Source organism: Telopea speciosissima, chromosome 9, assembly GCF_018873765.1.
Source record: "Telopea speciosissima isolate NSW1024214 ecotype Mountain lineage chromosome 9, Tspe_v1, whole genome shotgun sequence".
Lineage (NCBI taxonomy): Eukaryota > Viridiplantae > Streptophyta > Magnoliopsida > Proteales > Proteaceae > Telopea > Telopea speciosissima.
This window is the reverse complement of record NC_057924.1, coordinates 3,522,115-3,543,118: the sequence shown is the minus strand read 5'-3', so window position 1 is coordinate 3,543,118 and position 21,004 is coordinate 3,522,115. Positions and strand designations below refer to the sequence as shown.

Here is a 21,004-nt window from a genome sequence, read left to right as displayed (position 1 = left end):
TCTCGGGTCTCTTCTGTGTTTCGATTAACTTCTTGGAATCATCTACTGTTTATGCTTCTCCACATTGGAGCTTTCGACCATTCTCGGGTACCCTTAGATATGGTGCTTTGCCACGGGAGGTTGTTTTTACTGAGAACCTAACTCCCTGGTTGAAGTTGCTCCCTTGTCGAGACAAAGCTGGGCTTGCTGTTCTAATGGACAGACCTTCTATCTATAGCCTGCAAATCATCTTCCCCAATCGATTTGCGATTGGGGAAGATGAGTTGCAGGTTTTTTTTTTTTTTTCTTGAAGGGGCATTTTTGTCACTTTCACTTTTGATTTTAACAGTGTTAGTCATAAACTGACGGAATGGGTTTATTTGTTACCGTTTGTAAACCTTAGGGGTGGTATGTGTAAATTACCAAAAAAAAAAACTAGAGCTTTGGTACAATCATGGTTTGAGGTATTGGTATCGTATTATGTACCGATTTGCTAGTCACCATTACCATGCCAATACTGTATTGGTAGCACAGTACAAAAAGGGGTAAAAGTGTCAAAAGACTAATTTTTAAAGGAAAATCAGGGGTAAAGTTGCTCGAGATAGCTGAACAAGACTGATACCGTATCGGTTTTACAGGTTACAGATACCTGTTCCAATACTGTGCACTAAAACCATGGGTACAATCCTTTTAGCCAAATGAGCTCACAAGACTGATAAGTATGACCCAAAAGGATGATGACATTAAATTCCAATTCTCTCCGATAAATGACACTTTAATGCAAGAGCAGGAGCAATGAATGAACAGATTATTCACTTGCAGAATTTGGTGCCTCCTCAAGATAAGATGGACTACTGTGAGAATTTTGTAGCTGTGGAATCCCAATCTTATAAAAAAGAAAGAAGTGGAATCTCAATCAACACGGAAAATTATCTCCTGCAATTCCCTGCTCGGTCCAATTCCCTAGTGCCTATAATAAGAGGGGGGGGGGATCCCACCTTGGTAGAGTGTTCGGGCAGGGGCGGAATGGTTATTGCGTCCCCCTTGTTAGGGGCACTAGGGGAATTGGACCGGACAGGGAATTACAGGGGATAAATATCCAATCCACATAGAAATTGGGCTCCTCTTCCCCCCCGTGGCACGGTGTGCAGCACACATCGTGCGGCTGTGGAGGCCTCGATCCACACACCAGCACGTCGAGATGTGTGCTACCATGTGGATCGGAGCTCTCCAGCCGCACGATGTGTGCTGCACGCCGTGCAACACACAAGTGCACTGGAGAGGAACCGGATCCTCCACACAGTGTTTGATCCTGGGAGAGATTAGCTGGAGCTTGATGCAGGATTAAAAAAGATGGATTGGATGAATGTATGTGTTCTTAAATTCCTAGAAATCTCTTAGATGCACCAACATCATCTGTTTGCGAAGTAGGGATCTAATAGTCCAAAAAATCATGGCAATATGATCATGTCTTACTACATTTCTAAGTGGATCCTATCTTGCTTTGTCGGGCAGTGTTGGGATTTGGGTAGAAGTCACCCATAAAAGCCAATCCTTGGAGGCACATCGGAGTGGCCATCCATGAATAGTATCTATTGAGACTTAGGTAGAACTCACCCTTAAACGCTAATCTTTTAAAAAGAAGGTGCGTCAAGTTCATATTAACTTTCATGTCAGACTACTTACATCCAATGTGAGACTGTTGCTTTGGTGTGAAATCTCAACAATCATTCTTTGCAACTATTGTGTACAAGAACAAACACTTGATCAACGAACACATGCACGCCCACACGATTGAGCACATAGGATGCATAGGGATAAGAGAGTTGATCTGATTAATTGGCATTTTAGGGTTAGGTGCATTATAATATGATTTATGTGGTGGTTACTGTTATGTTAATGCAAAAAATTGGCCCTTTAGTGTTTAATCTTATGCTTTCTTTTTGTTTAATGACAAAAAGAATTCACTTATCGAGGTAATTCCACCATCCTTCTGGCGTGCTCCTTTTCCTCCTGTCGGAGTGTTGATGTCTGGTTCATCATTATTCTTTCGACTTGCAGAAGATGGATCCATCCTTGTTGCCTCTCCCACCAGTTCATGCGAATACTGCAAGCCCTGATAGAGAAGAAGAAGATCTGGAAGACGAAGACTCCTTTACAGTTGATGACGAGATTGAGGATCGCATCGAGCACTCTGAATCTCTTACCCTTGCTGGGTTTATCATTGCCGAAAGAAGGTATCGCAGGCAATCGGTCACTGAGGCTCTCCCAAATGCTTGGAATACTTCAGCCCCAGTCCTTATATCTCCCTTGAAGCCTGACACTTATCTCTTCAAATTCGGTCATGCCATGGATATTGTTAATGTTCTCAATGAGACTCCCTGGTCAGTGGCGAGCAATTTAATTGTTCTGGAGAGATGGAAGGCTTCGAAAGACTGGGAGTTTAAATTTACTGAGATGTGGATCCAGATACATGATCTCCCCATTGAATTACACGACCATGGCTTGGTCCAAAAATTTATCAGTAAGTTGGGTGCAGTCTCAAAGATCCTATCTGTGAATGGAGTTAGAGGAGGTCAGAAACTCTCTTTCTTCCGGGCTCGCATTAACGTGGATGTTACGAAGCCTCTGAAGAAGTCTTTGAAGATCAAGAGGAGGAGTGGCTTAGAGCAAGTGGTAGAGATAAGGTATGAACGCTTGCCGTTATTCTGTTATTACTGTGGGAAGATCGGACATGATGATCAGCGATGTCGAGTAGCATTCAAGGACGAAGCAAATCACAAAGTTTGGCATCAGTGTGCTCACTTAATTAATTGTCCAGAGTTTGTAAAGAGAAGATTTCCTCCCTACCTTCGCTGTCCTAGTTCGGATATGAGACTTCTGGAGTCTACAGCAGTTATCTTCCCAAAGTCTCAAGAGCAGTCAACCATGGATAACCACCTCCCACAGTAGAGGGGTCAATCTCCGGCAGGTGACAGCAGTGCCGGTGTCCCGAATTTCTAGGGCTCTACATCCATTCCTCATGGCCTGCCCCACCAATCTAGCCTTAACAAAAGTAGTAGCCTTAAACCCGTTTTACCCTCATTTACCAATTACAATAATCCTTCCTTTTCTATTGACAATAGCTTTCAAATCCCCCCCCATTACTCCCAATCAACATTCAATCCCAGCTGGCCAACCCATTCTTAATATCCCTCCATTAGCAACCTTAAATCCGTTGAGTTTGCATGGAAATGAATCTCAAAATAAACATCTTCTTTCCATGTTTGCCCACCTACCCAACACCCCTGAAATGACACTTGCCCTTTCTGCTCTCCTCCCCCACCTCTCGGGATGTTCCATTTCAAACAATAATTCAAATTCCCAAGCCGTACCCTCCTCGTCTCACATACCCACGACCCATGTTGTTACCAACGTGGCTCACCAGCAAAGCGATACTCCATCCAATTCTGGGCAGCAACAACCTTTAAAAAGGCTGAGGAGCAGTGAGGAAGAGGCTCAAGAAGTTACAAGAAATGATGGCCCTTTTTTATCATCTACCCTCGTGGAGGCTGGAGAGTTCCAGCTCCATGGGAGACAATGAAAATGATTGGTTGGAACTGTCAGGGGCTGGGGGGACCCTCGACAGTTCGCTCTCTTTTTAACCTCCTCAAAGCTGAGAACCCGAGTATTCTTTTCTTAATGGAGACAAAGTGTAAGTCTATTGCTATAGAAAAGATTAGAAGGAAAGGTGGCTTTACAAATTGTGTTACTGTGGACCCTATTGGTACTTCGGGCCGTCTTGCTCTATTGTGGAAGGATAATGTGCAGATTTCTGTGTTAGTGGCTGATACAAACTTCTTTGATGCTGAGGTGAGTGCAGTAGACATTCCAACCTTTTTTCTCACGTGTGTCTATGGAGACCCTCTAAAGCATAGGAGGAGTGCAGTCTGGAATAGGATTATTGCTCTAAATCACCATAATAAAGAGTGGTTATGCTTTGGCGATTTCAATTCGTACCTGACTTGGCACGAAAAGGAGGGAGGGTCCAAGAGAGCAAATTATGATGGTGATGTGTTTAGAAATTTCATGCAAAGCTGTGATTTTTTGGACTTAAGTTTCCATGGATCTCCATACACCTGGAATAATAGAAGGAAAGGTGCGGAGAATATTAGAATTTGCTTCGATCGAGTTATGTGCAATCCGGCGTGGAGATAGGCATTTGTAAAGGCTGCGGTGTTCATCAAACCAGCAATTAGCTCAGATCATAGCCCTATTGTCATTGACACTGATGGCGGCAGGACTAAGGGAACTCGGCCTTTTAGATTTGAGTCCATGTGGACTCTTCATGGGGAGTGTAAGGAGGTGGCTTCTAAGGCTTGGTCCATCCCTGTTGGAGGCTCGGCTTCAAGGAAAGTTTTGACCAAAATATCTTATAGCTGTGGAGTGTTCAAGAAGTGGAATGTGGAGACTTTTGGTAATATTTTTGTGAATATTAAAGCCTTAAGAGCTGAGTTGGCTCATGTTCAAAGTCTACCTCTTTCCCTCTATTCCCAGGAGAAGGAAGCAAAGATACAAAAATTACTAGACACCGAGCTACAAAAAGAAGAGTTTTGGAGACAAAATCCAGGGTGGATTGGTTGAAAGGTGGGGATAAAAATACAGCTTTTTTTTTCATGTCACCACCCTTAGGAGAATGCATCAGAATAAGATCTTGAAGCTCAAGGACACCACAGGCGATTGGTCTTCTACCCCTGCAGAAGTTTCTAATATTTTATGTAAACATTTTCAAGATTTGTACTCCTCACAACCTATTAATAATAATGCTTTGGTTTTGGTCTTGGAGGCAGTGCAACCGGTGGTTACGGATGATTTAAATAATAGTCTTTGTTCCATGCCTTTGGAGAAAGAGGTTCATGATGCTCTATTTAGGATGGCTCCTACTAAAGCACCAGGGCCGGATGGTTTTCCCCCTCTTTTTTTCCAAAAATATTGGGAGACTGAAGGATGATTTGGTAGACTTGATGAAGGAGATTTTTTCCACAGGTCAGATTCCTAAAAAGTTAAACAAAACTATTATCTGCCTTATTCCAAAAGTCCATACTCCAGAAACTGCAGACCAATTCAGGCCGATTAGTCTTTGTAACATTGCTTTTAAGATTGTTACAAAACTTATAGTAGACAGGCTTAGTGGGGAATTGGATCAGATTATTGAGCCTGCTCAATCGGCCTTTATTCTTAACAGGCTTATTTCAGATAATATTATGGTGGCTCATGAGCTCTTCCATTACATCAAGAAGCAGAAGAAAGGGAAACAAAAGTTCCTGGCCCTAAAGTTAGACATACGTAAGGCGTATGATAGACTGGACTGGAGATTCATTGAAGGTATGCTCCTTAAGCTTGGCTTTAGGAATGATTGGATCCGCTTAGTGATGGCTTGCATAACTTCAGTTTCATATAATTTGTTGATTAATGGTTGCATCAAGGGTTCGATTATTCCCACTAGAGGGATAAGACAGGGGGACCCCATTTCGCCAGCCATCTTTATTCTGTGTTCTCAGGCTTTGTCTACAGTTATCAAAAGAGCTGAGGACAATGGTGTTTTAAAGGGTGTGAGGGTGCGGAATAGGGGTTCAGCTATAACCCATTTATTATTTGCTGATGATTGTCTCATGTTTTCCAGAGTCAACCACCATGAAGTTAACTCTTTAAAAGAGTGTTTAGATCTTTATTGCAGTGCTACAAGGCAGGCTGTTAATTTCCATAAGTCTAGCCAGACTTTCAGGCCTAATACCCACGAGAGAATAAAAAGATGGTTCTTCATAATTCTAAAAGTGAGGCATGGTGAGGGACCTTCAAAATACCTGGGTTTACCTACCCACTTTGGGGTATCAAAAAAGGATGTTTTTAATGATATCAAAGAAAGAACGATCTCGAAGTTGCAGGGGTGGAAAGAAAAGTTATTATCACATCTAGGGAAAGAGGTGTTGCTTAAGGCAGTAGTGGCGCCGATGGTGAACTATGCCTCTTCTCATTTTAAACTCCCCAATTCCTGTTATGACTCTATTAAGAGAGCTTCGGCAAGATTCTATTGGGGCGGCACAGAGGATAAGCAAAAAATACACTGGATGTCTTGGGAGAGATTGTGTAAACCAAAGTTGAGTGGGGGGGGGGGGGGTTAGGCTTTAAGGACTCCCATCTTCAAAACAGAGCCCTTCTAGCCAAGGCAGCGTGGCGTTTGTGGTCTTCTCCTAATTCCCACTGGGCTAAATTCTTGAAAGCTATTTACTTCCCACAAGGTGATTTTTTTACTGCAAAAGGTGGAAATTGTCCCTCCTGGGGATGGAAGAGTTTACTTGTGGGTCGTGAGGTGCTTCTTGAAGGGCTGATTTGGAAGGTGGGTGATGGTTTAAGTATCAAAATTTGGGAGGACAGATGGGTTCCCTCTCTTCCTCAGTTCAAAATTCAAGGATTAAAACCGGTTGGCTGTGAGCTTGTGTATGTAGCTGATTTGATTGATCACCAGAATAGGCGATGGAATGTAGATATTATAAGGTCTGTTTTTTAACCTGAGGACAGAGTTGCTATATTGAAAATCCCTTTGGGTCTCACTCAGTCTGAAGACAAGAGGTGCTGGGGTGCATCAAAAAATGGAACGTTCTCGGTGAAGTCTACGTATCAGCTGCTTGTTCAAAGGAGTGAAGAGATTGCCTCGGCTAGAGCCTCTTCTTCTAGAGCGAGACGCTAGGAGCTCATTCCAAGTGCTGTTTGGAATCGAATTTGGTCCATACAAACACTACCAAAAATCAAGAATTTTTTATGGAGGGTTTGCAATGATGCCATCGCTTCGGGTGACGGTTTGGTGAGACGAAATATTAATGTGGATTCCAGTTGTTTGAGGTGTGGAGCTCAACAGGAGACAGGTGATCACATTCTTTTTTACTATGATTTTGCTCGGAGTGTCTGGTTTGGTAGTGTTCTACAATTCTCGCCTCCTCAGGATCCTAGTGTGGTGGATTGGCTCCGTGGTTGGGATTTATGGTTCAAGCAAGACAAGAGATGTGCTCGCTCCTCTCTATCTAGAGCGTCTTTTATTTGCTGGTACTTGTGGCGCGCAAGAAATGAGCTAACTTTGGGTGGGAAGGCTTGGTCCCCTTTGGATGTCTTGCAGATGGCGAACAAGGCGTATTTGGAGTTCTCTGAGATTGATACTCCTCAAGCCAGCTCCCTATCAGCTTCTTCAGGTATCACTTCCAGTGCGATAGTTGCTGGAGCCCCCCTCCAATTGGGTCAATATTGGCAAATTGTGACGCAGCCTTTGTGGCTGACTCTGGTAAGGGTGGCTTGGGCATTATGCTTAGAGATCATATAGGAAAATGTGTGAAGGCGCGCTCTTCTCCTCAGCTTCTTGGTTCAGTGATTCAAGGAGAGCTCCTAGCTATTCGCAATGCCCTTATCTTAGCTCAGGAGATGGGGGTGTTGCATTTGATTGTCCATTCAGACAGTAAGGAGGCGATCTATTTTATTGAAGGGTGGAAGGACCCCTTTTGGGAGGTGGAAGATATTATTTCAGATGTACAACGTCTTAGGTTGCTTTTTGCTTCCATCTCCTTTTCTTTTGTTTCTAGGGATAAGAACTTCGCTTCGGATGCCCTAGCCAGGAAGGCTCTGTCGATTGAGTACGAGACAGATTGGCCAAATTCCATGCTTTGGATTCAGGATCTTTGTGCCCCTGGATCCACTGGTTGTACTCACCTCCATCATCAATAAATTCCATCCTTACGAAAAAAAAAAAAAAAAATTGGCCCTTTAAGCCACCTATGGCTATGGCTATGCACAGCATGGGTTATTGTTCTTTGTTGCACACAGAATGGAAATTCCTTTGGACCACAGACTCTTGGTGCTTTCGATTGGACAAATCTTCCTTTCTTTAGCCACCAACCAAAACACTTTAATCTCAACACCATTACTTACTCCTTTCCTTCATTGCTTATGGTTCAATGCATGGAATGGAACAGAATTGGATGAGATACCACTTTCTTCACTTTACACTTATTAGGAAAACGATGTATAGATGCCCACAAACACCCTTGCAGTACCTAACCTAAAACCTTAAATTATATATAATCATCACCAGCTGTATGTGAGAGAGAGAGAGAGAGAGATTTCTGATTGGTTGCGTTGCCCCTGTGCCAGTGTGGGCCTAATGGCGTGTGTCCAAGCATCCAACATGGGGTACGGGGTGGTCATCGTCACTCTTTGTGTTTGGGCATAGGGGCGTGCGATCATACAGTGCTCTTTTTCTCATATTATCTACGCAGCTACTGTTGGAGTCGTCGCCATGATCATTATATTGGAGGTCTTTTTAATCTCGAATCATTAGAAAGTATACGCCATACCTGAACTTTGCCATCCAACAAAAAAACAAAAAAAAAAAAACAAAAAAAACAGGCATCTGAACTTGATCCAACATGTTCATATCAGGGTTGATTTCGATATGGATCGGATTGGAATTGGTCAGAATTAATGGAAATCAGCTAAAACCCCTAAACCCTAGTTTATGCATCAGCCGATTTGATCCAATTTTTCAAACTTTGTTCAGATGACCGGAATTTTCAGTATTCTGGGTACAATCATGGGTTTCAAAATGGCCCAACATTATGATCACTCTCTTCGGTCGTTACTCTCCTACTCTAAAGGACATTTGCTAAGAAGCCTGAGATGCTCCCTAACTATTTTGTGAATTTTTTTTTAGGTACAAGCCTATGCTTCATTGTCTCATGTCACAGAGTGATATGGCAATTTCAATAATTGGAAATCTAGAGAATAATGTGGATTAGTCACATATTAAATTTAAGAGTCTAATTCAATTAAATATCATTCCATGTGTTAGGCATATGCATTCTCATTTATGTTCATCCACTTCTACCTACGGTTACTTGATGACAAGTATTTTTTTGGGAAAATTACATGATTAGCTACTTTTAGGTTTTCATTCACAAAACTGTCCACCCTATGTTTGAGTTAATAAAAACTAGACAAAAACAAGTTTAATTTTACAAAACTAGACAAAACAGGAACTCTCCTTCCTTCTTTGACAGTTCCCCTCTAAAATTTTCCTCTGTTACTTGGGATAGCAGAGAATGGTGGTGGCTAGGACAAAGGTAGGGTTGCAGGGAACGGAGGATGTCTGGGCGAGAAGGCAATGACAGGGGTAAAAATGTCTAAAAAAGTAAGTGTGGGAAGGAGAGACACTATTTTGTCCAGTTTTGTAAACCTTAACTAGTTTTTGTCTATTTTTGTTAACTCAAATATAGGATGGACAGTTTTGTTAATGAAAACCCTCTCGTGTTCTTGAATTTTTCAAAGTTCTATTTTACTATTTGACAATTTCTGATTGAACCAGCCAGGGCTTTAAGAAGGAAAAAAAATTAAAAAACAGGCTCAGGATTGATCCAGTTGATTTTGATCTAGACCAGAACGAAAGAGATGGAAATCGACAACTCCCCCTCCCTAAACCTATTTTCTATACGTGATCAATTGGAATTAGGATCGGACTCCTCCGGTTTTTATTCGAATTAGCCCAAATCGGCCCATCCGACTTTTCAAAAACTGTGGGTTGAATTGTAACTGTTTTTTCATAGAATATGAACCTCACTTGAGAGCTAGAATGGATCATCTACACATACGTGCATATGTGTAAGGTGGACATACATCTGAGAAACAATCACATGTTCCTTTTGTTTCCATAAATACCATTTTTTGTGTAAATGACAAAAATAAAACATGTTGTAGCCTCTCACATGTAGTGGAGAGGAATTGAACTCCTATATAAGACCCGTTTGGAGATTCCTTTCCAGGTAGCCCAAGTTTTAGAGCAAATCTTACCCAAACCATTAGGGCTATGAATTTACTAAGATCCAATGCGTCTCTAGTAGTTACCCAATACCCATACCCATACCCATACCCATACCACCGCGAGTGACTTTGTTGGACATGAGACTGTGCGTGCGGCATGGCGAATGCAACTTCGCTGGTAAATTTCTCCACTAGTCTAGGCTGTAAACTTGTTTTTTTTGATAATAAGTCTTGACTGTAAACTAGTAAGTATTAAAAGTAACACAAAAATACGGATGATGTAAAAGGGTTAATTTTTTAATCTTTTTCTTTTTGTTTTCCCCCTCCATGCTTAGAAGGCCGTCCATAACCCCATAACCTGCTGTTGTTCCTCAACTGTTCTCTGCGAATCTTAGAATCTTGTAGATTAGATTAGATGGGAAGTTTCAGAGTAGTTCCAGTTAATAATGCAGCTCACCACCAATAACTCTCTTTTCTCTCTCCTCTCTCTGCTCCTCCTCCTCCAGTGCTCCTGTCCCTTGGGCCTCTCTCTCTCTCTCCTTTAACTACTTATTCTTCCTTTCTTTAATGCCTGTAGGGTCACCTGCACGGAGCCATGTGCTGACTCCCAAGAAAAGAGAGAAACTTCACACCACCCCTCCTTCGTCCCACCAACCATCCACAACGTTCCATAATTCCATCTCTCTCTCTCTCTCTCTCTCTCTCTCTCTCTCTCTCGTTCTTCGTTCCTTCCTTCCTTCCATCCATGGAGAAACCCAACTTCAATCCAGAAGCCCCCACCCTCACCACATCAACCTTGCAAGTCCTCTCTCCAAGCAGTAGTGGAAGGAGAAGCAGCGCTTCCAACTCATCGGAATTCGAGTTTTGGATGGTCAGGAACCCTTCATTCCCACAACCCCAAATCCTCTCAGCCGACGAATTGTTCGTCGACGGCGTACTACTCCCTCTCCACCTCCTCCGACACCATTCTGATCCACCAGACCCAGAAGAACACAAAGCCAATTCAGAAACTCCTAACCCTGAACCTGAACCTGAACCTGAGTCTGAACCCGGACCTGGACCCCAGTCCTCGGCCGTGTTATTACCCGAGTTATCGACGGGGTTAACTACATCTAAGCGATGGAGGGACATTTTCAAGATAGGGGAGAAGAGAACAACAGCCACAACGTCTTCCGCAGGCGTCGAAGACAGAGAGAAAGACAAAGACAAGGAGAAGAAGAAAGAAAGGAAGACTGGTGGTGGCAGCGCTAGCGGGGCGGAGCTGAACATCAACCTATGGCCATTCTCGAGGAGCCGCTCCGCTGGGAATGGTGGCAACAGACCGAAGCTAGCCGTGGCGGCGACCCGGAAGGTAAGTAGCGCGCCCTGTTCTCGTAGTAACTCGGCGGGCGAGTCCAAGTCGAGGAGATGGCCGAGTAGTCCTGGCAGAGTTGGGTTTCATCTGGGAAGGACTAGTCCCGTTTGGCAGATCCGTCGCGGAGGCTCCGGCGTCAGGAGCTCCGACCTGACGGAGCCGGTGGTAGTTGGAAATGTCGATAAGGGAGGGACTTCGAAGAGTTCCGAGCCTGTGGCTAATAACGAAGACAAGGGAAGGAAGAAGGAAACAAAAGAGACTCGCCGGAGCAAGAATAATGGCGGCGGTGGCGGTGGAGGTTCCAAGGCTAGGGTTTTGAATTTGAATGTTCCGATGTGCATCGGGTATCGCCAGCATTTGAGTTGTAGAAGCGACCAGAACGGCACCGTTGGTGGTGAAGTTGGAGGTGGCAGTGAAAGTCAGAGCAGCAGCGGCGCTGCCGGTAACAGTGGTAGTGGGGGTAGCCTCTTAAACCTGCGCACCATATTCTCCAAGAAAGTGTATTAAACAAGAACTGGGTTTATTAATTGCGATTTTGTTCAGTTTACAACGCTCTTCACTTGTCTGATTTCTTGTGTAATTAAATCTGAATTGCTTCTGCTTGCTTTAGATTCTTAGATAAGAGAGAAGCTTCTGTGTATGTGTTTTTGTATTTAACTAACATTAAGAAGGGAGTTAAATAGTTTGTTAGTTACTTGTTTAATCTGTTCTTCTTGGTTGGGAGTAGGGAGTAGGGAGTAGGGAGTAGGGAGTAGGGAGATTTTAGATCCTTTCCCGCTTTTCACCTGAATCACTGTCATAGTCTTATTTTTTTGGTAAATAATCACTTTCATAGTCTACAGACTCTACACAGAGCAAACTGCAACCAATAGCTTTTAAAAAGTAAAGAAGAAGAAAATTATGAAGCTTTTCTTCAGTGTTCATCTCAGGCAGTGTGGAAATCTGTTTGGTCAAGGTGGAAAATGGTTCTGTTCTTAGGTTACCCTTTTAAGGAGGATCCGGATCCTCTCCAACGAGTGCGCGTCCAATGAGTGTTCAATAAGGCATCCAATAATGACCGGGATACCATACAATTTCTACTAAGAGTTCAGTTCTTCTGCATATGAGTGTTCAATGAGGCATCCAATGGCTGGGATATCATACAATTCATACTAAGAGTTCAATTCCTCTACATGTGACTGCTCAATGAGACATCCAATGGCTGGGATATCATACTAAAGTTTGGTTCCATACAATTCATACTAAGACTTCAGTTCCTCTACATGTACATTCACTTGCATGTACGGATGAGGTGCCAACATTGCACATCACAAAGAAATCAAAGCTTATTTGTGTGGATTGCAGCAGGTTTTCGTCTGTTGTTTGGTTCTTGCTTCTTCCATCTTCAGAGCATTAAAGACGATGATAAATGGTGGTTTATTTGGGAGTTTTAACCGAGAGGATATTATGGGAAGTTCACCATTCAATTAACTACACAGAGCTAACGGAGTAGACTAAGTAATAATAGAGTCATACCATTAGGCACCAGGAGGTCTCGAGTTCGAGTCTCCTGGCTGGTATCTTATCCCCTCCCTGGTTCGATCCCCCCCTCTATACAAAATATATATATATATAGCTCCCAATTATAAAAAAAAGTCATACCATAAGGGAGTGTTTGTCATATATTATAAGTTTTGGGGGTGTTTGTGCCATTCGACCAAAATGCAAGGGGTGTCCATGAAATTTTCTTTACATGTGAATTATATCTCCATCCCATTCTTGAACCAGTCTCGAGTTCGAGTCTCCTGGCTGGTATCTTATCCCCTCCCTGGTTTGATCCCCGCCTCTATACAAAATATATATATATAAAGCTCCCAATTATAAAAAAGTCATACCATAAGGGAGTGTTTGTCATATATTATAAGTTTTGGGGGTGTTTGTGCCATTCGACCAAAATGCAAGGGGTGTCCATGAAATTTTCTTTACATGTGAATTATATCTCCATCCCATTCTTGAACCAGTCTCGAGTTCGAGTCTCCTGGCTGGTATCTTATCCCCTCCCTGGTTCGATCCCCGCCTCTATACAAAATATATATATATAAAGCTCCTAATTATAAAAAAAAGTCACACCATAAGGGAGTGTTTGTCATATATTATAAGTTTTGGGGGTGTTTGTGCCATTCGACCAAAATGCAAGGGGTGTCCATGAAATTTTCTTTACATGTGAATTATATCTCCATCCCATTCTTGAACCAAAGGTGGGGAAGTCATAAGTTGTGAGAAAACGTTAAATAAATAAAGTGGGATAGTCTACGAAATACTATTTGAGGGTATGGTTGTAAATATTGATGTCGGGTGTGTTCAATTCTGATACTTGGCCGATCCTATATCGGTAAAACGATTCTTATATGGCCAATATGTTTTGGTATTGGCCGAGATCTACGGATCCCCAATATCGATATTTATAACCATTTTTTAAGGTCCAATACAATTTTAAGATATTAAAAGAAAATAATTTTCAAATATATAAAGGCACCAAAGACCTGAACAAATTGAAATAGAGAAAAACTGGAGGGGTATAACAAAAGTATCTAGTTCTGTTATCATGTCTTGTAAAGTCAGAAAGCTCATGAAATGGCACTTAAAGGGACTATAACTTCTAGCTTCTTTTTTTCTTTTTTTTGAGTAGAGATAACTCAAACCATGCTCGTGAGTGCAGTTTGGGTTTGGGACCTCTTCTTTTATTATTTCAAAACCATTTACTGAAGGTGGTCCTATCTTTGTCCTTCAGTCTCTGTGCCTGGGTGGGGTGTTTATGTGCTGTGCTGTACTGGGCTGGGCTGGTAGTAATATCTTGTCTAAGACTTTGGGTTTGTGTCACACCCACACATGCCTTCCTCTTGCTCTTGCTCTTGTTCTTCTCCATAGAGGAGTTGTGGATTTTGGTGGTGGCCCCTACTGAGCTTGGCCACTAGTGTGCTTGTGCCGGCGCAAAGAGTACCCCTTGTGAGTGTACTGTGTTGTGACTAGTGAGTGATATCTTCCACCACACAGGATATTAAGGGATGACTTTGGGACCACCTATACAAGGAAAGAACATGGTTTCCAAAAAGTAGAGGGATTGGATTGGGCCCATTACCACCCTCTCCTCTTCACTTTTAACCACACTTTAGGATCGGAAGTTCTTTTACACTTGGGCTTATTTACGGGTCTTTTGCTGGATCATTATCTTTTCAAGTTTTCTATTCAATACAGTTGTCTGGTTCCTCTCATAGGGGGCCAGAAATGACGACCTAACCCTCTTCCTGAACACACTATTCGAGTGAGGTTAAGTCATCATTTCTGCCTCCTATGAGAGGAACCAGGCAGCGAACCTGAGAGGAAAAAAATTCCCTTTTGCTACACTTTTCTTTTCCTTTCTATCATAAGAAAGTGACATTGGATTGGCTTGAGTTTGATATTTAAATAGCACTTTAAAGGCAAACAATAAATTAGGGTACCTTCTGGATGGGTTCTTATTTTTCACATATAGTTTGGTGATGATATATGTTCTTTTGCTTCTACAAATGTCTCTTGATGTTGTCATGAAACCGTATTTAAAAATTGTTACAGTCCATGTACGGGGGAGTTGATTTGGGTTATTTCTGCATAGCCTTAATCATCTCTAGGTCTTTTGCTGAAAATGTATGGCCCACATTGTATTGGTTTTTTTTCTTCTTTCATGGTAACCTATAAAATTTTTAGAAAAATGATTCACACCCAGTGTTGGAATTCTTGCCCCAAACCCTCTATTTTTTTGCCATGTGTACAACATGTTGTGACACTATTATATTGACTAAACAGGGAATGCTCTAAATAGGGTGAAATTAAAGTTTGGAGGCACATATCTAGAGTGGCCCAATATGCATTGGGATTTCCCTTATATTTCCAGTGGTCTCTATATTATTCAAACAATGCCACTTTCTCAACTAACTTTCAGAACACTTGGTATGAAAATAGGGGAATGGATCATCTGTACGTACCAACAGGTGAATGTACATCTTAGAGCCAATCACATTTTAATTTTGTTTCCATAAAAACCTCTCCTCTCCTAAATGGCAAAAATAGGACATGTGGATGGCTGACACATGTACATTCACCTGTTGGTACATGCAGAGGAACCGAACTCTAAATTTGATTGGGTTAGAATTCAATACATACATGACTAGGTAATGATGCTGGCATGTCCATAGAATTTGGGCACAAAACTATCTGAAGCCTTTGGGTTGCTTGCACCTGGTTTGATTGCTTGAGTAAGGGTTTTAAGAATCAGAATCGGATTGGCTAGATCAGCTGATCTAGAGTCAAGTGGATTGGGTCTTTTGGGCCAATCCGATCGATCCCACCGTGTCTATAATTATAAAAATACAGCAACAATGATGAATAAATGGTCCAAATGGCTGATTTCTCGTAGTTTTATTTTAGGGTAAATTACACGTCACCTCTTGATTTTTGAAGATACTCATCCGTCCCCCTCTGCAGTGACGGTGTTAGTCTGCTGTTAGTTATTGGTGCGAAAGGACTATTTTACCCTTGTACTAAAACATTAGAATTAAATTTACAATACTACCCTTCAAAATCTATGTTTGACTATCATGGGTAGTTTAAGGATTTACATTTATTTAACTTGCTGACATCATCACTTAACAATATAAAACTAACGGTAAGGACTAATTTGTCATATTGGGGTCTAATACAGAGGGTGATTTGAGTATTTTCAAAAACTAGGGGGTGATTTGAGTTTCGTTTAAAAACTAGGAGGTGAGGTGTAATTTACCCTTTATTTTATTAAGTTGTTCTTTATCATTTGAGCTAGCTAAGATTAGGAATGGAGATGAGAAAGAGGTCCACTCTATTTCATAATTTTTCTTGGGTCATGATTTCATTACCCCTAGAAAATTAGTCAAGAAATTAGATTTTGAGCTTAAATGCAACCCTAAGTAATTCAAAGCATAACTGCTTAAATTCCTTTTTTTTTTTTTTTTCAAATGTATAAAAAAATCATCCTAACAAAGAAAAATGGATTAGTTCCATTACCACTTTACTTATTTCTGCTGATCGATCCAAATACCACCAATATTGAGTAACAGATAAGAAGAGTGAAGTTTTTTTTTTTTTTTTTTTGTGGTAATCAGAAGAGTGAAGTTTATATTTGTAGCTTTGTAGTAGTGTTATAAAACCTGTACTGCTCTCCACCATAGAATGTTTCCTTAAAATTGGCATAAGCCCATGGAAATGGGAATTAATGGGTTGGACCTTCGTCTATAGTTAGGAGGTGGGCTTTTTTATTTATTTATTTGTTTGGATAAAGTGACTGATGGGCATAAAAGAAGATAAGCATTAACAACCTTATATATAGCAATAGATAAGAGTACTACATTTGATAACATTAAAACTGAAAATCATTTAACAAAAAATAGGGTTGAAAAGTACATCAAAGTGGTAAACTCCTTTCACCATAAAATTGGTGTGGAACAAGAGGAAACAAAACCAGGGGGAAAAGCATTATCAAAGATAAAAGGTTTGAAGCTCTTGTCCTCCAAGTGGAACACACCTTTGTCACTGCAATCTTCATCTGACACAATCTCTGTGAAATATATGCAGTTTCCTTTGAAGCCGGGATAATCAAGCTCAGAGAGATAGATGGCATTGCTTGAACCCACAAATAACATTTGATGACCCAAGTTTTCCACCGAAGTCCAACACTCACCCTCTGTATCTAACTGGAATATCTTAAACAGTTTAGTTCTCAACTTAGGGTAATCTTCTAAGCCATTACGAGCCCAAAGTCTTATCACCATCAACAACTCTCCCATACATTCCACCAAATAAACAGTCTTTTCCTCAAATCCTTCACTACCGGAAAACTCAATGTCGCAACTTTTGTGTTTTGGAGAACAGGGACTTAACTCCACATGTACAAGTTGGAGATAGTGAGTAATGGCATACACTTTGCCATCATAGAAAATAATGTCTTCATAATCATTTCTATCAATCCAACCATAACATTCATATATGTCAGTCCATACTTCATCTCCCAATCTAGAAAAGGATAATGAGTCATTGCTATTAATCACTACCACCACACAATCACTGGTTGTAGTAGGAGGTGATAATAATATAGCCTTGCGAATAAATTCTCCGTCCGCCGCCTCTCGGCTTGGAAGTTGAATTTGAATCCTCCCCTCATTTAAAGGATTCAAAATGAAAACATTTCCTTCCTTACTTTCCATTATAAACCAACCCCACGAAGAACCACAACATCGAGCACGACAAGTTTCAAGCAACTTTACCTTCAAAATTTTCTTATGGGAGAGACTAAAAAGCCTATGATGATGATGTTGTTGATGAGCCCTCCTTGATGAAGAGGAGGAGGAGGAAAGCATTAGAGAAGGGAGCTGTGGATAGAGATAGGAAGGTTGTCTTTTCTTGGCAGCAATGGCAATTGATCTCCATGACTTGCAAACTGAACCAAAACAATGAAAGCTCACCATATCTAACTTGTATAAGATCAATTCCATTATATCACTTGGAAATCCAACCATGCAATCGCTGGAATCTTCTAACAATAATAACCTTCTTCTCTTTGTACCATAGATTGTTGACTGAGTAATAATCTTACTGCAAGATCCCATGAATTCTGTGTTGAAAATCAGGAACTTGGTGATGTAAAACTTTAATTTAAGCTGTTCAAACAAGGATTAACAAATTGAAAGAACAGAGGAATCGTTCAATACAGAAACTAGTTTGTTTGCAGAGATTGTAAACAAGAACGAAAGTGAGGAACAGGAAACCAACCGCACATAAAGAGAGAAACAGTTCAGATATTTATTTGCTTCAGTACTGAAATTTGTGGCCTCTTAAGGGCATTGAAGAAGATAATTGTAATTTATAGAAACAATATACTTAGAAACCAATTTGGAATAGGAAAGTTACTAAATCAGAGTCACAAACCTCTACACTAGAACGTTAAAAAGAAAAAAAAACGAATTCCTAATACAAGTAGGATTGATGAAATTAAAACATATATCTGGGGGACTGCCACGTTAGCAGATGCAGATGATTAATCGGTGATGTGGCAAATTAATAGAATCAAGTGGTCCTCACACCCCAATTAACAACCATAATTTTAAATGATATATGGATTCTCTCTGAGATATAAATGCTAAACTGCCCATTAAACAAAAAAGCCTAATTACGTCAAAACTTGAATTTCTAGATGCTGTCTGAAAGCTTTTCTTTCTCCGAAATCTTGGGGATCACGAAATCTTAAGTGGGAAACTTTAATCTTAAACCCCACTTGACACTAACCAAACGGCAGAAGAGAACTCAGAAAAAGGAAACTCTTCGTAATCTAGGATCGGATCGGTATTGGTTGAGGTTGATCCCAAGTTAGACCGATCTGGCAAGGTATTCTTGGATCGATCAACTCGGTTGGATTGGCTAATCCGATCCAATATTTGTCATTTTTTGGGTTTTTTTACCAATTTTTTTGAGATTTTGACCTTTTTGAATTTTTGACCAATCCGTATCAATTTTTAATATTTTATTAATATATTTACCGATCCAGATCAGTATCAGATCAGTAACGACCATGTCTGATACCTGGATTATGAACACAAAGAGAAAGAGAGTTTTGTTTTATTTTAGGAGTTTTTATTTGCTGGGTCAGCTGGTTGTTTAGTTAAATTTGATTTGGGGAAATGTTTTCTGTGGGGTATTGCCCTGTGCGCATGGGTAAATGGGAATGCATATGGAAGCATCAACAAGGGTGATATTTTAGCCTTTCATGGGGGTAGGGCAGTCATTTCACTCTCCCTTTGTGTCTAACCATAGTTATCAAAAGTATGAAAAATGGAAGGTACAAGCTTTGAAGGGTAAAAAATTGCAAATGAACAGCCAAATAAAATGGTAAAAAAATAAATGAGAAAACAGGAGTTACAGGTTTAATACATGTAAATTTCCATTAATAAATAAAAAAAAACGGCACTATTCTCATATAAATTGAGGAATTTCTATATGAATACTGATGTTCAAAACAATTCCACAACCCATTCTAAGTTCCAAGACATTAATTTTGATGTCATCCAAAATATATCAATTCCCAATTTATAGACCATAATGTCCAAAGTCTTGTTGAGCAATGTAGCATGTCTATGGCGTCGCTTATTGTTGTCAACACAGTCAACACTCATGGAGTGATGCATTTTCAATTGGAGTTGGAAGTCATCACTTTAAAAATTCTTTTCAATAGATGCATCAGTTTGTAGCTCAATTTCAAGATCCGTACATTGACTTTGAGTAGAAGATGATATTATGAGAAATGTAGCCCTTCGAGTCATCTTTACGTTGACAAAAGAATCAAGTCAAGCTAAGTTCAGGAGAGAGAGAAATATAGTCACTTAAGCGAGTCAATGAAATATATATTTAAAATAATAGCATTTTTTGTACCCAAAAAAAATGGTAGCATTTTTGCTAACTAGGGTCTAGACACGAGTCACTTATATTGCCACCTGCAATGAGGAATACTACTTGTCGGTTAGAATAGCATTTGGACCACTTATATTGTACCTGCAATGAGATCAATCAACATTCTAGTGAGAACCGGTTTTAGAAATTGGTATCAGATCAGCCAAATCGGATAATTTGTATTGATATCAACTGTTATGGATACTGAAAACTAACCGATACAGATCAGCCAATACGATACAGATGTAATTTTTTTTGTGAAAAAATGTTGCTTTGTGTGTGTGTGTGTGTGTGTGTGTATGAAGGAGTAGGATTGTTGTCCAAATGGTAGTATGGTGTTGATGATAACAAAATTCTTATAACCAGAAAGTACCTTCAAGGATACGCATTACGACTGTCATAGAAATGAAAAAGAAGTTACAGCTCTTCAAACGAGCCCCATATCTCACTTTTTCTTGATTTATGGCCCTGTGATTGAATCACTTGCCACTCTTAACCCATTGTTGGCCATGGGGAACCCTTTCTCAGATGCCCACTTTAGTTGTAAATTATGCCACATCATCACCTAGTCAGGTGTTAAATTTCATACCAATCTGATACCTCCACATGGCCTTGAGTTGTTGCAATATTGGCTAAAATAGTCAATTCCTTGTATATTTGTTTGAACAATTAGGAATATAAACACCACCACCCAGAAAATAAACACCTTACATGGCGAGTCAAATAAACCACCAAATTTGACATATGACTTATCTAAAGAATCTTGCTTATCTAACTTTTAGAATGACAAATCTTCATACTTTATTTGAGAAAAATATACTTTGAACATGTGGGAAAATGTTCCAACTCTTTTTCCTTGTAAAAAGAAAAGGGAGGGGGAGGAGGGGGGGGGACTCCAAATACAAGGTAGACAAATGATACAATTCAATCTCCCATGAGTCTCAGTTTATTAAACAGAACTTTGCAGGGTCGCCATAAATACTGCAATACAACTATACAAGTATACAACAAAAGCTGTTGCCACTAAAGAAAACTAACAAAGAGTGGATGGGATAACTAACAGCGAAGAGCATAAACTGTGCACCAAGATTACAGGTAGAGATGAACACCTTATAGAAAAACATTAAATGGTTTTACCATGACTGAGTAGTAAGTAGATCACCAACTGTAATGGATGCTTAACTCATTTTATTTTTTGATGTGGGGAAGGGGTTAAGATCATTCTGTGAGAAATGATACGTGACACGCAGTAGTGATAAGAAAGAATATTTACACTATTAAACTAAGCTGCAGAAATTATAGAAAGCATTCACATCATGGAGACGAACAAAACACCTAATGAGAAGT

The 21,004-nt window shown here is 40.4% G+C and overlaps 2 protein-coding genes across 2 annotated transcripts; one reads left to right on the top strand and one right to left on the bottom strand.

Moving 5' to 3' along the window:
* The first annotated feature begins 10,354 nt into the window (after positions 1 to 10,354).
* LOC122640109 lies at positions 10,355 to 11,873 on the top strand. The gene has a single exon (XM_043833242.1). The coding sequence runs from the start codon at positions 10,562 to 10,564 to the stop codon at positions 11,675 to 11,677; it is 1,116 nt and encodes a 371-aa protein (XP_043689177.1). The 5' UTR covers positions 10,355 to 10,561; the 3' UTR covers positions 11,678 to 11,873.
* Positions 11,874 to 16,641: 4,768 nt separating this feature from the next.
* LOC122640237 (putative F-box protein At5g55150) lies at positions 16,642 to 17,823 on the bottom strand. Its single transcript, XM_043833384.1, has one exon. The coding sequence runs from the start codon at positions 17,821 to 17,823 to the stop codon at positions 16,642 to 16,644; it is 1,182 nt and encodes a 393-aa protein (XP_043689319.1).
* Positions 17,824 to 21,004: the final 3,181 nt, after the last annotated feature.

What these genes read in the sequence shown, in the direction of transcription:
- LOC122640109 (XM_043833242.1), top strand. Translation starts at nt 10,562, where the DNA reads ATGGAGAAACCCAACTTCAATCCAGAAGCCCCCACCCTCACCACATCA.
- LOC122640237 (XM_043833384.1), bottom strand. Translation starts at nt 17,823, where the DNA reads ATGGGATCTTGCAGTAAGATTATTACTCAGTCAACAATCTATGGTACA.